An 18,734-nucleotide genomic window follows, 5' to 3' on the forward strand; every position below is an offset into this window, starting at 1 on the left:
AAGCAGGTTGCACTGTGTGCCTAAGCATGTACCTGCCTTCCAAGATAAAACTGGTGCTCCATATATTTGTCTCAATAAGTACCCTCACTTTAGCCTATCAAATCACAAATTACTCTCGCATAGCTTAGTTTGCAAATGACAATTTTGCTACTTAAAAATATTAAATCTTCCATTTATCTGCAAAAGAAATGCAAAGCTCATCTGCTCTGTTCAGACATCCAGATGTCTCATCATCTGTAAACTGGAAGCACATACCTTCAGAAACACTCAACCCTCACTCTCCCATCCTGTGGCTACAGCCCAACAGAGAACGCACACCTGACTGTAGTGTCTTTTCACACATTTTGATGACTTTTGTAAGAGTGAAAAAAATGGCAAATAAAAGATATGCTCAACACGGGGAAACCGGCTGCAGTTTAATGGACTGCAAAATACAGGAGGTTGAACAATCCAGTCCTTGCAGTTTGAATTGGTGATCACTAAGATGCCACATATCCAGTCTTTCTCCTGACTCTATTTGCACTCAACTCTTTGACCAAGTACAATGCCAAGGATCAACTGCTTTTTTGTGTTTGTTTGGGGTTTTTTAATGGACTTTCAAATCAAATCTGTCTTCAGCTCCGTAAACTCAATCCAGTATCCTTTAGTGAATATTCTCCACATGCAATGACAAACCTATTCACATCCTACTTCATATAATCAAAACACAGGTGTTAGTGACCGACAGAAATTTAAAAGGAGGTAAAAACATTAAAAAGAGAAAATTCAGTTCTTGCAATGTCACTAAATTAAGAGCCTTCAAACAAGAAATTTCAATCATAAATAGCTATGAAAATAAAGACTGCTCAGTATGAATCACAATGCAACACAAGTCAAGTTAGGCAACTCTTTTGTTTTGGAACAGTAGGTAAAAACAATTCCCCTTAATCAGGTTCCCCCCCTTTACTGCCTACAGCTGCTTTTGTATTTTAACTAATCTTCTATATTCAAACTAATTTACATGGGCTAACACCATTGAAACAAACAGTTGTTTTATGTTTCTCTGCTGAAACGCCTACATATTGCAACCTCCTTTTACTCCAACTCCTTTTTTCACCCGCAGGGGAAAGCCAGACAGATATATAAGCATTTGCGATCTTCATCTTAAGCACTAAATTATCCAATTTTGTGGTCTGAAAAAAAATGCCACCTTGCTCTCCTCATGGTCATTAAAAACCATGCTGCATTGATTATCTTAGTGCATTGCTGTTTTAAGGGCACAAATATCCTTCACTGTCATTGTTCCTACAGCTGGACTGCAGCAATCCACTGACTTGATGTAACCACGTCCAAAGATGTTTTGGTTAGGTTTTTTTGTTTTGTTGGGTTTTTTTAAGGTAATGCAACTGGTTTTACAGCAACCCAAATTACAAGCGTCCATATTATTGACTAATGCAGCTCAAGACAACAACCACCATCAGGAAGCCAGTAACCTCTTTTTAAGCTATGCCTGCTTGTTTGCAAGATATATTTTTTCATGCCAGGCAACACTTCAAGAACTACGGAGAGCTGTATTACAAACCAACACCACTTGAAGACCAGATCTTAGCTCTTCAGCACACAATTCTTACACAGATGGACATTCACATCAGCCAGGTTTAAATCTAGACAACACAAAGTAACATGCCGAACCCTTTTTCTCTGTTAAGACCTCTCTACGGCAAAAAGGAACACTCTTCAGTACAATTCATAGTACTTTTCCAGGCCAGATATTAAAGTTTCACAGCCATAAAAGCGCTTCAACCTAGTATTACTGCGAGTGAAGAAACAATACCAAAAGAGGGTCCAAGTTCCTGCCAAATTTCTAGTGTAGAGCTGGACCCTCACTCAGCCAACATCATAAACCTTCACCCTCCATCCAACCCCTCCAAATTTCTCACATCCTAGTCCTTATTTATGAGCAACTCCTACCAAAATCCAAAGCTGAATTACATCCATGCAAAGCCCTTTTCACGAGTCCCCTCTAGCAGGATGCATACAAAAGCCTCAAAAATGACAGGTCAATCTGTGTTTGGTGACTGCAGCTTGTAAGAACTGCTCCACATATGTCCCCACCATCTCCCCGTTCTCATCTCTTCTCTCCCCGTCTCATCACACACCTATGATATAAAGATCTCTGCCAGCTTTTCTTTTTTATGCTTATTTGTTCTGTGACAGCTGACACTGACAATGAGCATTACAAATTATGCCATTTTGACATCAAGTATTGTCAGAGCCCAAAGCAGGTTGTAGAAAAGGAGGTCACCACAGTCACGCATCTACAAATAGTATTCATTGCCAGCTTCATCATTTGTGAAATAGCAAGCATTGCAGTGGACACAGGCCTTACACCTGCAGCGCAATGTGATACCTAGCAAACCTCAGAGAGGCATCTTTTTTTTCCCATTTCTGAAACTACACATATTTTCATTTTTCTTCTACCTGTCTAGGCAATAACATTGGAAAATACCAGTAAACAACAATCAGCATAACATTTATCGATGTTGCTCCTTAAGAAACTCTAAGTCAATGTTTGTGTCCAGCGTGGTTAAGTGCCTGTAAAACATTAGCTTGTACAGAAAGAAGAACACTCAGCATCAGCAGAGCACAAAACCACTGACAGCAACAGCCAAAGATTTTTTTTTTTTTTTTAATAATTCTCAGTACTACTGTTTGGGAGGTGAGGAGCAAAGAAAGATAGGGAGGGGGTTGATCCACGAACATAAGCTTTTTAAGCAGGAAAATGTCCACTGTAGGAGTTGGAAAAGGTTTTGTATTTCTCCCAGCAGTATCAGCGCAGCCTAGAAAGGTAAGTCGTACGTAGCAACTGTTGCTAAGACATGCAATGCAATGGCTATGGCTCCGCATTTCAATTCAAGGCTCTCATAGCAAAGCTCACCAAGATGCGTGCACATTAACTGAGTATCATCTGGAAGATCCTGACAGGTGATCACTAAACACACTAAGCCCCCTCTCTAACTTCCAGGCAGCACTAGAAGGAAAAAAACCCAAGACCTATCAAATACCAAAAAAGCACTAAGTAAGCAAGACAGACCAGTTATACAGGAAAATGAAAGAAATAATCCAACACTTGGCTCTTCCTACTGCAGCTCTAAGAAAATTGCCATTACCAAAGTGACAGAGAAGTTGCAGGATGCTGCAGAGACTAACGCTGCCTGTTTTTTTAGCCAGCCTGCCTCACAAGGCTCTGGCCAGCTGTGAACCACAAAAAGCACAAAGACAGCCAAACATACTTCATTCCCCACACTAAAAGGTTGCTATTTGCTTTGTATTTACCCTGGTGTAGCATCAGCAGTGCTATAAGCAGTTCTATGAAGCTTATTTTTTGGTTTTATGATATATGCCCAGAACTGTTATCTTTTTTCCTGCTTAATAAGAACAGATCATCCACACTAGAAATCCACAAAATACAAGCCTCATTTCCTCTTTGGCTATGCTGATGGTAGTTTCTAGCTCTGTGGACACCCTTTCAATACAACCTTCACTAATCATTTTTCTATGTAAAATGGAAGTCCTAAGCTACACAGTCAAGTCTCACAAGCGTAGGATGTGAATCAGCAGGAACACTGCAGAGCTCTTAACATCTTAAAATGGTACCAATGTAGCCTAAAAAGGTAGTCCTACATAGCAACTGTTGCTAAGATGGAGTATTTTACTGTAATGAGATGGCCAAGACTTCTAGACTAGGAAAAACATTTGATGACTGCATCATTCGTCTTCCTAGAAATACATCTGCACGGTTTCTGGAACACCAACCACATGCTGTCTCATAAACCTTAACAGTTCAAAATTTTGTATTTTGTTTCGCTTCAATATTACACTATCATGAATATAAAACATACTATTAGTTTTAGGCATTAAAAAAGCATTGAAGATTTCTCCTTATCCAAAACAAGATGGAGATACCACAATGATCCAGTAGTCCAATGGATTAAACAAGTATTACGCACTGCTAACCCAACAGGTCTTTTAATAAAGTAACTAAGCTGCACTGCTTTTGGCAGAACAGGTAAGGGAGCTATTCAAAAGAAAAATAAAACTAGAGGAAAAAAAGTCATTCACCACATGAAAAAATGCCACTTCTCTATGTTTAGATTTAATGCTGAACATAACAAGTCCATCTTGATCTATCCCATTCCCCAGTATTATATTTAAAACACTCAACATAACAACTTGACAGCATTTCAAGCACAAGTATCCAGATTAAAAACAGCTTACCAGCTTATCTTACATAATAGTTTATTTCTACAGAATATTCTTCTTCCTATTTCATTACAAAAGGTTACACAACACATAGGTATTGTAAAGCCTCAATTTTCAGAAACTGAGCATACCATTTAAAAACAGGCCTATGTATCTGCCTGATAGTGAACTGAATTTCAGTGTCTCTTGCTATGCAATACAGAAGAATAATAGATTTCATGAGGAACAGCCGTGTCTAAAACATAGGCTGGCAAAGAACTATTAACACCAGTTGAATGAAAACTTCTGGTAACAAATCATGACAGCATCTAGCGGCAGAAACACAAGGTCAACAGGAACTCCTGAATCTGAGTCTGTGATGTAAACCTAGCACATTATGAAGCACACTATAAATCCAGTTCCATCTATTACAGATAATCAAGCTCTCTACCCCATCATAAAAATCACATTCACTCCTACTACTGCATTACACACAAGAACACACATGCACAAATACACCACATCATGTAGTCTTTATATTGGTAAACAATTACTCATAGAAGCCTTAAGTACTCAGTGACTAAGTATAACAATGTAACAATTGCATAACATGTTCCTCAGCTAGTGTATTTCCTGTTTTATTTCTAAATTACTCCTATTGGATAGAGTGTTAAGCTTTCTCAAAGAGAGTAGAAAAACTAATTTCTACAGGAGATGAGTTCTTTTTACCTCAAAATCAACTTTTTTTAGAGAGTTTGTCATGATGCAAAGCAAGTCACTAGCAATAAGCAAGAACAGAACCAATTAAGATATGCTGCCTGGAACTGAAGTTCTCTAACTGGTGCTTGAAGGAAATAGTACTCTTTTGTTTTGTTTTGTTAAATAAACTACATCTAAACGCAAAACCACTGAGCCACAAAAAAAAACATTTCCAAAGTCTGCTTGGATTTGAAAATATATTTGCTTTGGAAAAACATTTGAAAAGCGTCATAGTCCTTGCCTCACAAATGCTGAACAGCAACTGAAGGCCGAGTTTAAATGAAATCCACATGAACTCGGCTCCCAAATGGCTTTGGATACTGATGAGAAACTGCAACTCTCCAGCATCTTTCACATCCACCAAAAGTTATAGTTAAAACTGAGGCTGCATTACAGCAGAATATAACACAGGACCAATCACATTACTTACCTGGAGGTTTTTTGGTTAAGTCAGTGACAACCATCATCTTAAATTATTCTGGAAAAGTTCTATGTGACCTAAAATCTGAGGTTTAGTATTTGACACAATAAAGCATGGTTTGGCTTTTGTAAAAGCAAGTGATACTAAGGCTATGTTTAATTTAGATGACCTGAAATGAGAGAACATTCAGAAGAGCGTGACTTACAATGAAAGCTTGTCAAAGAAGCACAAAGACATTAAAAATTGCTATGCTTTAAAGCAAATCTGCCTGCCACAAGCTTATTCAAGTAGCAATGTTTTTTGGCACTAGTCCTTAGCTGGTACAATAGCCCATGATCACTATTTGTATTTCATGAATTGTAAACTCTATAGGCCTTTGACACTTAGAGGAGTTTTAGTGCGTTCATATTCCAATATAACTCTAAGTTACAGTGACCTGTTGCATCAGTCCACCTAATAAAGCAGGATGCAATACTCACAGAGACCAAAATACAGCCAGCACTCCTCCCACTTTCATCTGGGCACAAATGCAGAATCTATTTCCAGTCCCTGTATGCCGCTGCTGAACAGCCTGAAGCACGACAAATTCAATTGAATTTGTCACACTGGAGAATTTTTACTACATCTTTGAATTGGATAGTGACCCACAACACAGAGAAAGGTGCCTGCTGTGCTAGCAGTATAAGCTTTTTTCCAATTTTTATCAATAGCTTCATAAGAGGTTTTTAAAGCCACTACATTGCTGAGAGCACAACAGCAGCCCTCAGATAAGTTAAAATGAAATTAAACTGGTGACAGCTTAAGTTCAAGCTGGAGGAATAACATAACAGGCTCAGAGGTAGAGAAACACCCATTCAGCTACTCTTGGTACAGGACTTCCAGCAGGAATATGGGGCAGACATGTATAGATGGGGCCTTCTTCAGCTCCCCCTCCACCCCATCCTGTCATGATTCACACCCCAAGGATATCTACAGCTCCAAGTCTTCTAGACCACTGAAGTTCATGAGAAGTGAATTAATCTGAAAGGAAGAAAACTTACAATAGTTTTCCCTTACTTCAGTATGGCAGACAATCGAGATTAGAAGTGCTCCTTCCTTTGTTTTAGTGACGGTTTGTTGTTTACCCTGTAACCATCTCTCCCTAAATGAGATTACTGCAATCAATTTACAGCTAGATTTTAAATACCAACAAAAAATTTCAGCATCCATACAACACACTTGTTAGGTTACACTATAAGCAGATGATCACTAAATCATAGAACAGCCCAGGTTGGAAAGGACCTCAAAAGACCATCTGGTCCAACTTTCCATGGGAAAGGGAGTCTAAATGAGATAGCTTATCTAGCACTCTGTCCAACCGCATCTTGAAAACCTCCAATGATGGGGACTCCACCATGTCCCTGAGGAGGTTGTTCCAGTGATTGATTGTTCTCACTGTAAACAAAATGCCTTTCTTAATATATTGAGTGAAGCCTCTCCTGATGCAACTTGTAGCTGTTGCCCCTTGTCTTCTGCATATGGTTCCTAATGAAGAAAGTGTCTCTGTCTTCTCTGTAGCCGCCCTTTAAGTAAGATGATTTTACTCAACATTCAACATGTTTGCTCTGGTTCTGTTTTTATATGAAAGTTTGAATCAAAGTTTGGGAACCATTGTCTTAACCATATCAATGGACTAATGAGCAACTATAAGCCCTCAAAGTCCCTCATCATCACTAGCACAGCCACCTTGAACTTCTATGTTTCAATACAGCCATTCTAGAATTAGAAGCAAGTTGGAAAGGAATTTGTGAAGTAATATGAAGCTGTGAATCACTTGCAGAGACCTCACGGACCACTACCTGAAAACTTTCCAGTTTATGTTTGTGAAACCTATCACCAAAAGAGTCTTTACATTCATCCATAGAAAGCTTAGCTGCACCAATACAAGTATCTGGTCACAAGAGTACATATGAATACTTTATTCTTACGAATCGAGCCAGTATTTCCCAAGAGCCTAAAAAATTATAAATGACCAATGAGTCCACACATGCTGTCCAACAGACAAATCATCTTTCTTCCACCCCATCGAATATATTTAAATGTTCAGCCAACATAGCCATTTCACACTTCATTTTTCAGCCCCGCATCATATCCTAACAAAATACTTAAACTTTAATCTGCATCTTCAAAGCCAAAACTATGTGTCAACTGTTACCCTGCAATGCCATCAAATTAACACTTCATTTCTTTTTCCAAGACCTATTTCATACTACTTCACCAATCATTAGAGCCATTTTTTTTTTTTAAGAAAACACTGAGGTGCTGTTATGTCCATATTTTAAAGTCTTCCCCCCGCCCCAAAAATAAAATAAAAAAATCCAAAACATTAGTTCCTACACTTAACTGACTAAAAACATTTAAGCCAAATAACCACTTAGTCCTGGGCTGCTTTCCCATTTGTTACCACTACTAATTTTGGATGGCAGTCCCTTTCCAAAAAGGGTTGCACATACCATTCCTGTAAGTTCTAAGCTTTTTTACTGGGTCTTAAAAGTGTATTTAACAACTCCAACTAGGAATTTTCCTTGACTAGTCATACGGACATAAGTGTGTGACACCTCTGGGTTTCTTCATTCAGGCAAGTGCTGCACAGTGATCATCTAGACTAAGCAAACACTTTATATGGGGCAAGGATCGTATTTAATTGGCCACCACTTATTGATGAGCACAGTGTTAACGCTGAACAAACAACTGCTTGTGCCCACTTAATAAAAAGGGATCCTAATTCATGGTTAGACACAAACAGTAGTCCACAACAAAAAAACTAGTCTTGAAACTGCAGTTTCACCACTTAGTTGAAGGCTGTCTGCTGCATACATCTTTCTACATGAAAGCATGCCCATTCAACTTGCAGCAGTTTTAAACACAAGAACCAAAATGCTTCAAAAGTGACACTTTCTTTAAATTACTCTGCCCTCATACTACTACAAAAAAACTTCCACAGATAGAACATGCATGCAAAGTTCACTTCCACATCACATATAAATGATCTGAACCACAGAAACTAGCACTTAAACACTGCAATATATTTAACACCATTAAAACATTGCCCAAGATACTAAAATATTTACCGTTTTACCACTCAGTGCTGTCCTTCCTAGCCTTCTTCCCAAACTCAACTCCTAAATTGGGGAATTTCTTTTTAACATTTACTTTTAGTAGGAAATTTAATTGTGTTTATGTACTTTGTTACCAATTAAGCTAACAACGAACAGTCTGACCACTTAAGTGAGTGATCATGAGGACAAGGCACATTCTTCTCCGTGACACCTACTTACAGAAAAAACAGACTAAAATCATCACAAACTTTTGTACAGACAAGGACAAGTGGGCCAACTGACAACTGTGACCAGCCTTTATCAAAACTGTTATTCCTAGTGAAAGCAAGGCCCACAGCACCAGAAACAGACATGTTCTCTGAACTCTCTCTCTCTCGAACACCCCAGTGTGACCCCTGCAAGTCTTTCTTTTAATCACTCAACCAAATGTTCTCATTTTAAAATTTGATTAATATATCAGTCAGAACCACAGAGGGGTTTGAGTTGTCATTTAAAATGCTGTGAGAAGAAGTGTCCTTAGTCAAGAATAGCAGCAGTGGCACGCCTGAGAGTCCTGGGGTCAAGCACTGACTTCATTTTACACTTTCCAAGCGAGACCTTCTGCTTCTGGGCAGTCTGTAAAATAAATTATAACTACGCCCCAGATGAAAGACAAGTTATTTAAACAGGTCACACACTGTAGCTGTAAAAACTATGGGAACGAACGTCTCTAAATGAACGCATCCATCCCACCCAGAGGTCCCGCACCTGCACTCAGCGATGAAGCTGTTGCCCCTTCCCGGCCCTGCCCAGGCCAAGGGGAGACGACAGTTCCCATTCGCAAGAGAGGACCCCTGGGGCCTTGCGGTGCTCCTGCTCCCCCCCGGGAGCGCGGGGCCCACCCGGTCCGCGCCCCGCCGGCACCCCCGAGCACGCAAAACTGGCCGCCCCCGCGCAGGCGGGAGACGGAGGCCACCGCCCCACGAAGGCCCCACAGCCCACGGCTCCCCTCAGCCCCGCCGGCCGCTCCGCCCCCAGCCAGGCCCCGCGCCGCGGCTGCAGCCCGTCCCGCACCCCCAAGCGAGGCCCGGGAGCCCCGAGCCCCCCCCGGCGAAGCCCTTCGGGGCCGCGGCACCCACCTGCGCCTCCTCCCAGGGCGGCAGCCATGGCTCTTCGCCTCGCCCAGGCGGCGGCTCCCGGCAGCGACCCCGTGCCGCCCCCAGGAGCGACAGGGAGCGGGGGGGGAGACGGGGAAGGGCTCGGATTCAGCGCCGGGAGGCTCCCCCTCCCGCCGCCCCTCCGCACGCACCCACCACAGGAGAACAACAAACTACCACAACATGGCGGCCGCCGCCACCACCGTCGCTGTCGTCGCCGCCGCCGCCCCCGCGCTGCATCATGGGATGGCGGAGGACCGGACCCTCCCTCGCGGGGAGGGCGGCCAGCGGGCGCCGCTGGTTGGTTAGCCAGGGCCCAGGCGCTCCGCGCGCCGGCCACCGTCAGCGCCCTCTGCGCGTGCGCCCAAGGGCCTCCGCTCGGCGGGGCAGGCCGGCCGGGCCGGGCTGGGCAGGCGTGCGCATGCGCCGCAGCGTGGCACGTGCCACCGCGGAGGGGCGGGGATGCGCGTGCGCGCGGGGCGGGGCGGGGAAGCGGGCGCGCCCTGCGGGCGGAATGGCGGCAGGGCCCCTGCCGCCCCGGGGCTCCTCCGGGCCTCGGGTCCGCGGCGGCTCCGGGGAAGGGTTGTGGAGCGGTGCCCGAGTGCTTCCGCACCCTGCCCGGGGTCCCTACCGGCAGCCCGTGGTGCCTGGGCCTAGCCGCCCCCTCGGAGGGGAGCAGGCCCGCCGGCCTCCGGCTCTGAGGGAGGGAGGCTGCTGTCCGCGGCCTGGCTGCGTGCGGAGGCGGCCGAGCCGGCTGCGGTGCCTTTACCTGAGGATCTGTACATGTCTTTTGTCAAAGTGGGAGGCTGCTCACAGCGCCTCCGAAATGCCCGGCTCGCATTGGGCTGCATCTAGGCTTCAGTAGGCCGTAGGTCCGGCTTGAGCCCCCAAGTACAGCTGCCTCTTGTGTGGGAAGAAAACCCCATGAGTTAATGGGATTAAAATACACCATGAAAGGGACAGTTTGGGCTGTGTTGCATAGATCTGTGGTCCTGCATCTCTGAAGGCTTGAGTGTGCAGGGGAGTTTGCGCTTGCATAAACTAAACAAATGTTTCGGGCCATGTAGTTATTGCTTCACCACTCAAACTTCACCTGGGTACGTACTTTACAGGCTCAGTGTGAAAATGTGCTAAATCCAGTTTGACTGCAAGCTAAAAGTCCTTTTCTGCTAGCCCTTTCTCTAAACACTTCCCTCCTGGCTGCTTAGCTACATGTTCCCCCCCACCTTCCTTTTCGAAGGTCCTAGTGATCATGTGGCTGCAGAGTAGATCAGTTTGGATCACTGATCCCACAGAAAAGTAATTCACCAAAAAGAGTTTTCCTTTTTGAGTTTCCTTCCCAACTTTTCCTACCTTTAACGGGGGAATTGGGACTTGAGGCATTCTGCACTGACCGGGTTAAACACAGTATAAAATCGTGCCTTGATGTAAAACAAACTTTTAGGTTACACTACTTGTGAAGAAGCCAAATCTGATCTAACACAGTTTAATGGAGCCTACTATAACAAGACTAGTTCAAGTAAACGGCAAAACTTTCCCAGGTGGACAAGTCCTCATGGAAATAATTAACAATGTTAGTATTTAAATTATCACCGTTATCTGATTAAACCCTCGCTATGAGAATACGGAAGTTCTCATGTCACTTTGTTCTGGGCTCCCTGCAGACTTACTTCTGCATTGCATTTGGTCTCATTTTTTAGGTTTTCTTTACAACTCTACAGCCAGAGATTTATTCTTTACATATTCCTACAAACTCACAGCCAAATTCTGACTTTAATTTAGGAAATAGACCATCAGTAGGCGATGCTTGCCGATAATCTAGTGCATAGTCCATCAGTCCAGCTCTGCCTGACATGGAGGTGGTAAGTGAAGTGAATACTACTACTGTTAGTGGTAAAAACCCATGATTTCAGTGGGGCCAGGATTTCAGCCATTGCTCCTTGGTATTGATCTTTGTTTTGGCTAGCTGGTTTGCAACGCAAAAGGATTTCCTAGCAAGGGAGGGAGTTTTCTGGACCCTTTAAAGGCTGGACGGAGAAGTGTGGGGGGTGACACTCGGCCAGTCTCGGCAGCAGCCTGTTAACAATCCACAGCGCTCTTGTCATAATTCTCTGGATCTGTTCTGTTTCAGGCTGTGAAATTAAGTGTTAAATATAAGCAGTATTCACAATGAGCATCTTTGTGGCATTCAGATATGTAAAAGAGTGTATTTTATGAATATTTTATGGTCTATTTTTGCTCATTCTAATAGCTGATTTGATTTCCATGACTGACAGTCCAAACACAAATCAAGTTACCATTTGCTTAACACACCAATCCAATATTAAAGAGGAATAACAGGATAGTTCACTATTACTCTGGTAATATAGAGACCCTTCAGCTGTTTTGCACAGCTCTGGTACAAAAAAACAGCTGTTCCCAGATGTCTGAACATCAGCAGGTGTGGAACAGGGACCTAAACTATGATGACAGAGACAGGTATGGTGACTCTACTTGCCTTCACTCAGGACTTCCTGTGAGTTTTCAAATTCCATGAATTATAGTTGGTCTGGATTCTGTGTAAAAAACTCCAGCTTTTTCTTGATACTACCTGACCTGTGCTATAAAATGCAAGTGTGCTCGTGTCTTTTCTGTAAATGGGGGTTAATACACTTGCTGCCTCTGGAATCCATGAATTAAAATGACTGTATGTGAACTAATCATCAATTTATTAAATACTTTTGGAAGTTCTGCATAAATAATGTATTTGCCGGTGTGTCTTCAAAAGCAAATCCAGCTGCAGTTGGGAATGCAACAGGTTGTCTTGCAGGGGCAAACTGAGCCAGAACTCAAGAAACCTGTAATCCTGGTTCTGCACTTGCTTGCTGCATTACTGTGGCAGGTTGCCTGGCATCTGCTGCCTCAGATTTCCCTCTCTAAGCTGGGGAGAATAATGCTAAACTTCTTTTTTTCTGATTATTTGAAACCTTTCAGTAAAAACTGTTGTGTCTTAACTTCTCTACATTAAGCTGTTTCCACTGCAATAGTCATTATCAGTTTTATTTACACTGGGTTTGGATGCTAATGTTTTTTTCCAAAATACTTAGTAGCTTATTTTTGAAGCAGGCATATTCATTTTTTAACTATTTTTTATTTGAATCATTATTTATTTTTGCATGCACACTCAAATGGTTAAAAATCACCAGTCAGAAATCCAGTAAAGGAGACTTCCAAGTTTAATTCCATTAAACACTTAAAATTAATATGAGGGTATTAAGAACAGTGTTATCAGCAGCAAATGGCTCCTAATTCCCTAGAGAAAATGTGCTTCTGGCTTATTTTTTAACCGCAGTTACCTCTTTGTGAGCTCTCATTCTTGTCTGGCAAACCTGACTTGAGTTTTCGTAGCGTGGCATGCTGGCTGAGATGGGTGGTCCAGTCGTGGGTTTGGCTCATAACCTTCTTGTGATGAACCTCTCAAAGTGACACCTAACTCCAAGGTACCGTCTTCCATTCGAAGTTAAGCCTGTCTTCAGATGAGTTCCTCCAAATCAGACACTAAATAGGTCTTGGGTTATTTCAGCAACATCCTGTGATGCAGCAAATGTTCTGTCACACCTGACAGGAAATTCTGGATTTAAAGTGTGTGAGGGGTACAAAAGCAAACTCACTCTCTTGTAGGTGCCACTGGGGCTGATCTGTGACCCATTGGCAGTGGCAGCAAACTTGGGAGGCAGCAGTACCTTTTAAAAGATAAACACAGGTGAAAGAAGCATTGTCTTTGAGTGTATTCCCCAGAAGGGCAAAGGCAGAGTAAGAAATGGGAAAGACTTTAATAAATATCTTACTTAAGGAAAGAGAACAGTATGAGGACTAAAACAATTAAAATATATGAAAAACACTGCTATGATAAACTTTGAGCAGAAAACATTCTGAATGTGTTACAGCCTCCATACTACCGTAGTTTCAGAGCTGCAGGCAGTGTTCATGTGTATCAGATTTTGTTATTGCTGTAATTTCTCTTTCTGTTTCTTCTGCCATTCTTGTTACTTGTTTATCCACTTGTTGCAGCTTATCTGCCTTATTGTCTGTAACCCACTCGCTGCATCTTATTTCGGCTGTAATTTCTTCAGAGCAACATGACCTAAGGACCCCTGAAACAGCTGCTAGGGTGGAGAATAGGAGAGCTTCTGTGCAGAGAAATGGTCTAAACAAGCAATGTGTCTATCAAGTGTGTTATTAATGTGTCACGTGTGGAGTCCCTAGAAAGCTGGTCACCCACAAAAGATCAAAATCTCAACAGAACACATATATTGTTGAAGTATAGTGTAAAATGTATAAATTATTACCAGCTCCAACTGGCTGCAGGGAGGTTTGGGCTGTAGCTTTGGATTCTGAACTGAGAGCAGCATGCAGAAACCTGGGTATTGCTCTGGACCCCAGTATTTCCAATATATTTTAGGGATCTAGAGAAAAGAGATCAAGAAACACCAGAGGAATCCAAGTGTTAAATATATTACATCATTTTATTTGTAAAATTTTTTTTTTTTTTTTTTTTTTTTTTTTTTGTCTGGATGCTGGAAGTCTTACTGACTAAGCTTTGCTTTGTTTCATCAGGAAGCTCATTTGGTATCAGGGGCAGCAGGAAAATCAGGGTGAAGCTGACAAATGTAAGGCAGTCCTTCCTTTCAAGACTGACTCAGAATGTAGTGGAAAATGTCTAAGATGCCCCATTCTTAGGCAAAGGGAGTGGTACCTGTTGTGGTTTAACCCCAGCCAGCAATTAAGCACCAAAGCTACCCTATCACTCCCCCCCTCAGGTAGACAGGGGAGAGAAAATATAATGAAAGGCTCACGGGTTGAGATAAGGACAGGGAGAGATCACTCAACCAATTACCCTCATGGGCAAAACAGACTCAACTTGGGGAAAATTAACTTAATTTATTACCAATCAAACCAGAGTAGTGTAATGAGAAATAAAACCAAATCTTAAAACACCTTCCCCCCACCCCTTCCTTCTTCCCAGGCACAGCTTCACTCCTGAATTCTCTACCTCCTCCCCCTCAGCGGCGCAGGGGGACGGGGAATGGGGGTTGCGGTCAGTTCATCACACCTTGTCTCTGCCGCTCCTTCCTCCTCAGGGGCAGGACTCCTCACTTGTCCCCTGCTCCAGTCTGGGGTCCCTTCCGTGGGAGACAGTTCTCCATGAACTTCTCCAACGTGAGTCCTTCCCATGGGCTGCAGTTCTTCATGAGCTGCTCCAGCGTGGGTCCCTTCCACAGGCTGCAGTCCTTCAGGCACAGCCTGCTCCAGCGTGGGTCCCCCGTGGGGTCACAAGTCCTGCCAGAAAACCTGCTCCAGCATGGGCTCCTCTTTCCACGGGGCTGCAGGTCCTGCCAGGAGCCTGCTCCAGGGGGGGCTTCCCACGGGGTCACAGCCTCCTTCGGGCACCCACCTGCTCCGGCGTGGGGTCCTCCCCGGGCTGCAGGTGGAGATCTGCTCCCCCGTGGAGCTCCCTGGGCTGCAGGGGGACAGCCTGCCTCACCGTGGTCTTCCCCACGGGCTGCAGGGGAATCTCTGCTCCGGCGCCTGGAGCACCTCCTCCCCCTCCTTCTGCACTGACCTGGGGGTCTGCAGGGCTGTTTCTCTCCCATATTCTCACTCCTTTCTGGCTGCAGTTTCTGTGCCCCAGCAACCTTTTCCCCCCTTCTTAAATCTGTTATCCCAGAGGCACTGCCGCTGTCGCTGATGGGCTCGGCCTTGGCCAGCGGCGGGTCTGTCTTGGAGCTGGCTGGCCTTGGCTCTGTGGGACATAGGGGAAGCTTCTAGCAGCTTCTCACAGAAGCCACCCCTGTAGCACCCCCGCTACCCAAACCTTGCCACACAAACCCAATGCAGTACCCCACGATAAACATATCAGAATAAGTAAAGGTTGAGTGTTTCCCAAGGTTTCCTGACAAGGAGCCAATGTACAGCATCGTGGGCCTTGCCCAAGTGCCAGGTTTTGGGAAGGGCTTGCTTTCTCTGGACACAGGCCAGGCTGGCCCCTTCCACTCTGTAAAGAGCAGAAGGACATGTGATGGCTCTAGGCAAACCTCAGAGCATCACAAGCAACTTTGGTGGCCCAGATTCTTGTGGCCCATACTTGTGAGCAAAGCCCCGTGCTCTTTGGAGCCCCACGGAACGTAGAGACACTGTGCACAGGTACCAAATGTCAGCAGCTATCGTACATGAACTTCCAGATCAGAGCTTACGTTCCTAAGAACTCCTCGTAGCAGAAGGCTATAATCCTGTTAAAAGCCTCTGGGAACTACTGCAATGCAAATAATAGTAGCAATAATTAGCTCTGCTTTAATTGATACTGTGTATTCCTCAAATGTCAGTGAAAATTTACTTTGCTAAGCCAACAACTTCTCCCCTGGAACTCTGCTGGCTTTACCAGAATTACACGAGGGGTGAATTTGGATCATTGTAGGTTCCTGGCATAAATTATCAGCTGTTGATTCCTTGCCCTTTCAAACTTGGCAAGCATACAGGAAGAGTTTGCCAGACATGCGAGAACGAGGTCTATGCATTTATGGGGAAATCCTTTGGGACTATGCACAGAAAGGAGTACAATTTGCTAGAAGTACCCAGCTGTGAAATCCAAGAACTCCTGCACACAGCTCTAGCAACTTGGAGCGTATTTAGCCTGGCCTCGATACGAGTGGTTCCTGGAAGCAGTTTTTGTGCCCCCAGCTTTATGAAAGCATGAATGTGATTGTAGCAAACCCTGTAAATGTGTGGAGATGCTAAGTTAACAGAATAGCCCTAAAAGGGATGATTTTGGTTGGCATAATCCGAGTTGTTTTATGGTTACTCCTGTTTATCCCAATGACCAGGAGTCATCTCTGCTTAACACTGAGAGTGTAGTTCTGAGCATATCATTGGCATAAATAAGTAAAGATAACACACTTCAAAGCAGTCAGCATCTTCAATATGGACAAGATCTGCATCTGGACCTTTTGTCTTACTGAGCACTCAAGAATTTTGATGCTCTGTCCTTCACGGACAGATATCTGTGTCGTAGCACTGCTACAGCTGTGTGCTCAGACACTCCTGGGGGATTCTTTTTAAGGGAAGGAGAAATGTTCTCTAGCTCTAGTTGGCTAGAAGTTAGGTGCCTAATCTAAGCTTGTTGTGTGAACCTCCTCCATTTAATTACGTTAGATGGGCTGAATGGCGTCTCTTAGCTGTGGGAGACCTGTCTTGATAAAAGTGAAGAGAAATAAATCCCAGCCTTAGAGCCTCTATTTTGATAGTGCTGGGCAAGATTAGAGCCAGTAGCAGATCTCAAGTCGAAAATTTTCCACATTTACCAGGAACAGATTCGTGGCTTGTAGAGCTTCAGTGCATATTGTAGGATCAAGCCATGTCTGTGCTTGCTGGGCCTAATGGGTAATGGGTTTAGGCTATAATGGAGTCCTTCAGAGACTCAGAGATACAATGCACCCGATGTTATGGATTATCCATACGTACAAAAGTGTCGTTGCCAAACAACTCAGGAACAGATCGCTCTAGCACAATACCAATAAGCCAATTAGTGAAATGAAGCTTTGCAAGTATTAGACTTCTTTATGCAAATATGTTTGTGTGGGAAAGAGAATCATTTGAACGGGGTTTATTATTCAGGAAGACCTTGCCATTATGATGTCTGGTGATAGTTGCTATAGCTATTATTGACCAGTTTCTTTTTAAGCCCTGATATGTTTGGATGTAAACGCAATGAGTGATGTGAACCTTAATGAGTAAAAGGATGGTCAGGATTTAGATCTTACCATGTGTTTTTTCAGTAGCTGTGTTTGTTCCACAGGTTTCACAACATCTTCTAACATTAACTTTGGTTATACTATTTTTCCATTACAGTGATCGACAGCATCAGTATTTTATTTGGGCCAAAATCCATGAAACTTTCACATTCACCTGATTTCCTTACAAGGAAGACTGACAGCATTAGGCCCTACATATCAAATCAGTTTCATCCGGGGACCTTAGTTTATCTAGTCGATCCAACAGATTTATTTATCACAGCCCGTCCACGTTAAGCTGGGCACCTTTTCTATAATGAGTTCCTTGCAGCCCAGGAGCAGGTTATGGAACATGACCCATTACAGCATGCTGTGGTACAGGGAACCGATAGAGATGCATTATCCAATGCAGCCATGGTTTGAAGTGCTATCTTGTATAACAAATTATTGACTTCATTGTACATAGTACTAGGATTTAATTAAGCGATAAGGCCCATCATAGTGGTCCTTTATCTAGCAGATAAGGATTTACCAAGCTTACCCAAGAGGTCTTTATCTGAAAGATAAGAAAAAGGTACATAAGGTGCCTTCCCCTGTTTTTAAATCGTTAATTGAAAAGACCTTATTTTTTAAGTTCTAGGTTGTTGTCTTTTCTTCACAGCTTAGTATTAAAGATTCAGATGGACTTTTACACAGGGGGTTGTAACAGGGAAGAATGTTACCAGTGGCCTTCACTGGGCGAGATTAATAGGTTTTATATAGTTTTTATTCACAACGCACCAGCTCTCAGCTCAAGTGGAAATTTAGCCTCTGATCCACAGGAGATTTTCCAGTGACTCCATGATGCCATGGCCACAAAAGAGATTCATTCATTGCTGATTTCAGAGGGCTACAATTGTGATTGTTATAAAGTTCAGAAAAAATTGGGATAACACAATAGAAGAAAATGAGGAATACAGATAATTTCAAAACAGTTTTTCTAATGACTGTGTTGTCAGCTAAGATAAATGATGCCAAAATCTCTAGTCCTTTACCTGTGTGATGTAAAGACATATAAGCAGAAAACATACAGAGAAATTAAGGCTAATGCAAAGAACTGGCACTTAAGATGAGCACACTGGAAAACACAAAATAATACTACTGCTAATGTTCAGTGGAGAACACAGAGGAAATTCCAGAGAAAGGAGAGAAGATGCTGTGTTTTTTATGAGAAAGGCACATAAGGGTTACTGTGTGGTTGAAAGCAGGACAGGATCTTTGGACTTAGCAGATTTAATCCCTAATGTTACAGACACTTTTTTAATAGAATCCTTTCATAAAGGTTCAAGCTTTT

At 43.2% G+C, this 18,734-nt stretch overlaps 2 protein-coding genes across 6 annotated transcripts in view; one reads left to right on the top strand and one right to left on the bottom strand.

Moving 5' to 3' along the window:
* The window catches only part of RBM33 (RNA binding motif protein 33), a 109,854-nt gene extending 99,981 nt beyond the window's left edge, over positions 1-9,873 (bottom strand). For 4 of the 5 annotated variants that reach the window (XM_030007744.2, XM_030007741.2, XM_030007740.2 and 1 more), the window contains exon 1: positions 9,618-9,873. In XM_030007744.2, the coding sequence (XP_029863604.1) occupies positions 9,618-9,645 (28 nt within the window). In that variant the 5' untranslated portion in view covers positions 9,646-9,873. The remainder of the gene's footprint in view (positions 1-9,617) is intronic. The other variant, XM_030007743.2, reaches the window with a different exon arrangement.
* A 1,615-nt stretch (positions 9,874-11,488) lies between these two features.
* CNPY1 (canopy FGF signaling regulator 1) overlaps positions 11,489-18,734 on the top strand; it is a 98,896-nt gene continuing 91,650 nt past the window's right edge. The window contains 1 exon segment of the mRNA XM_030009000.1: positions 11,489-11,497. Within this exon segment, the coding sequence (XP_029864860.1) occupies positions 11,489-11,497 (9 nt within the window).

This window comes from Aquila chrysaetos, chromosome 3 (assembly GCF_900496995.4).
Source record: "Aquila chrysaetos chrysaetos chromosome 3, bAquChr1.4, whole genome shotgun sequence".
Lineage (NCBI taxonomy): Eukaryota > Metazoa > Chordata > Aves > Accipitriformes > Accipitridae > Aquila > Aquila chrysaetos.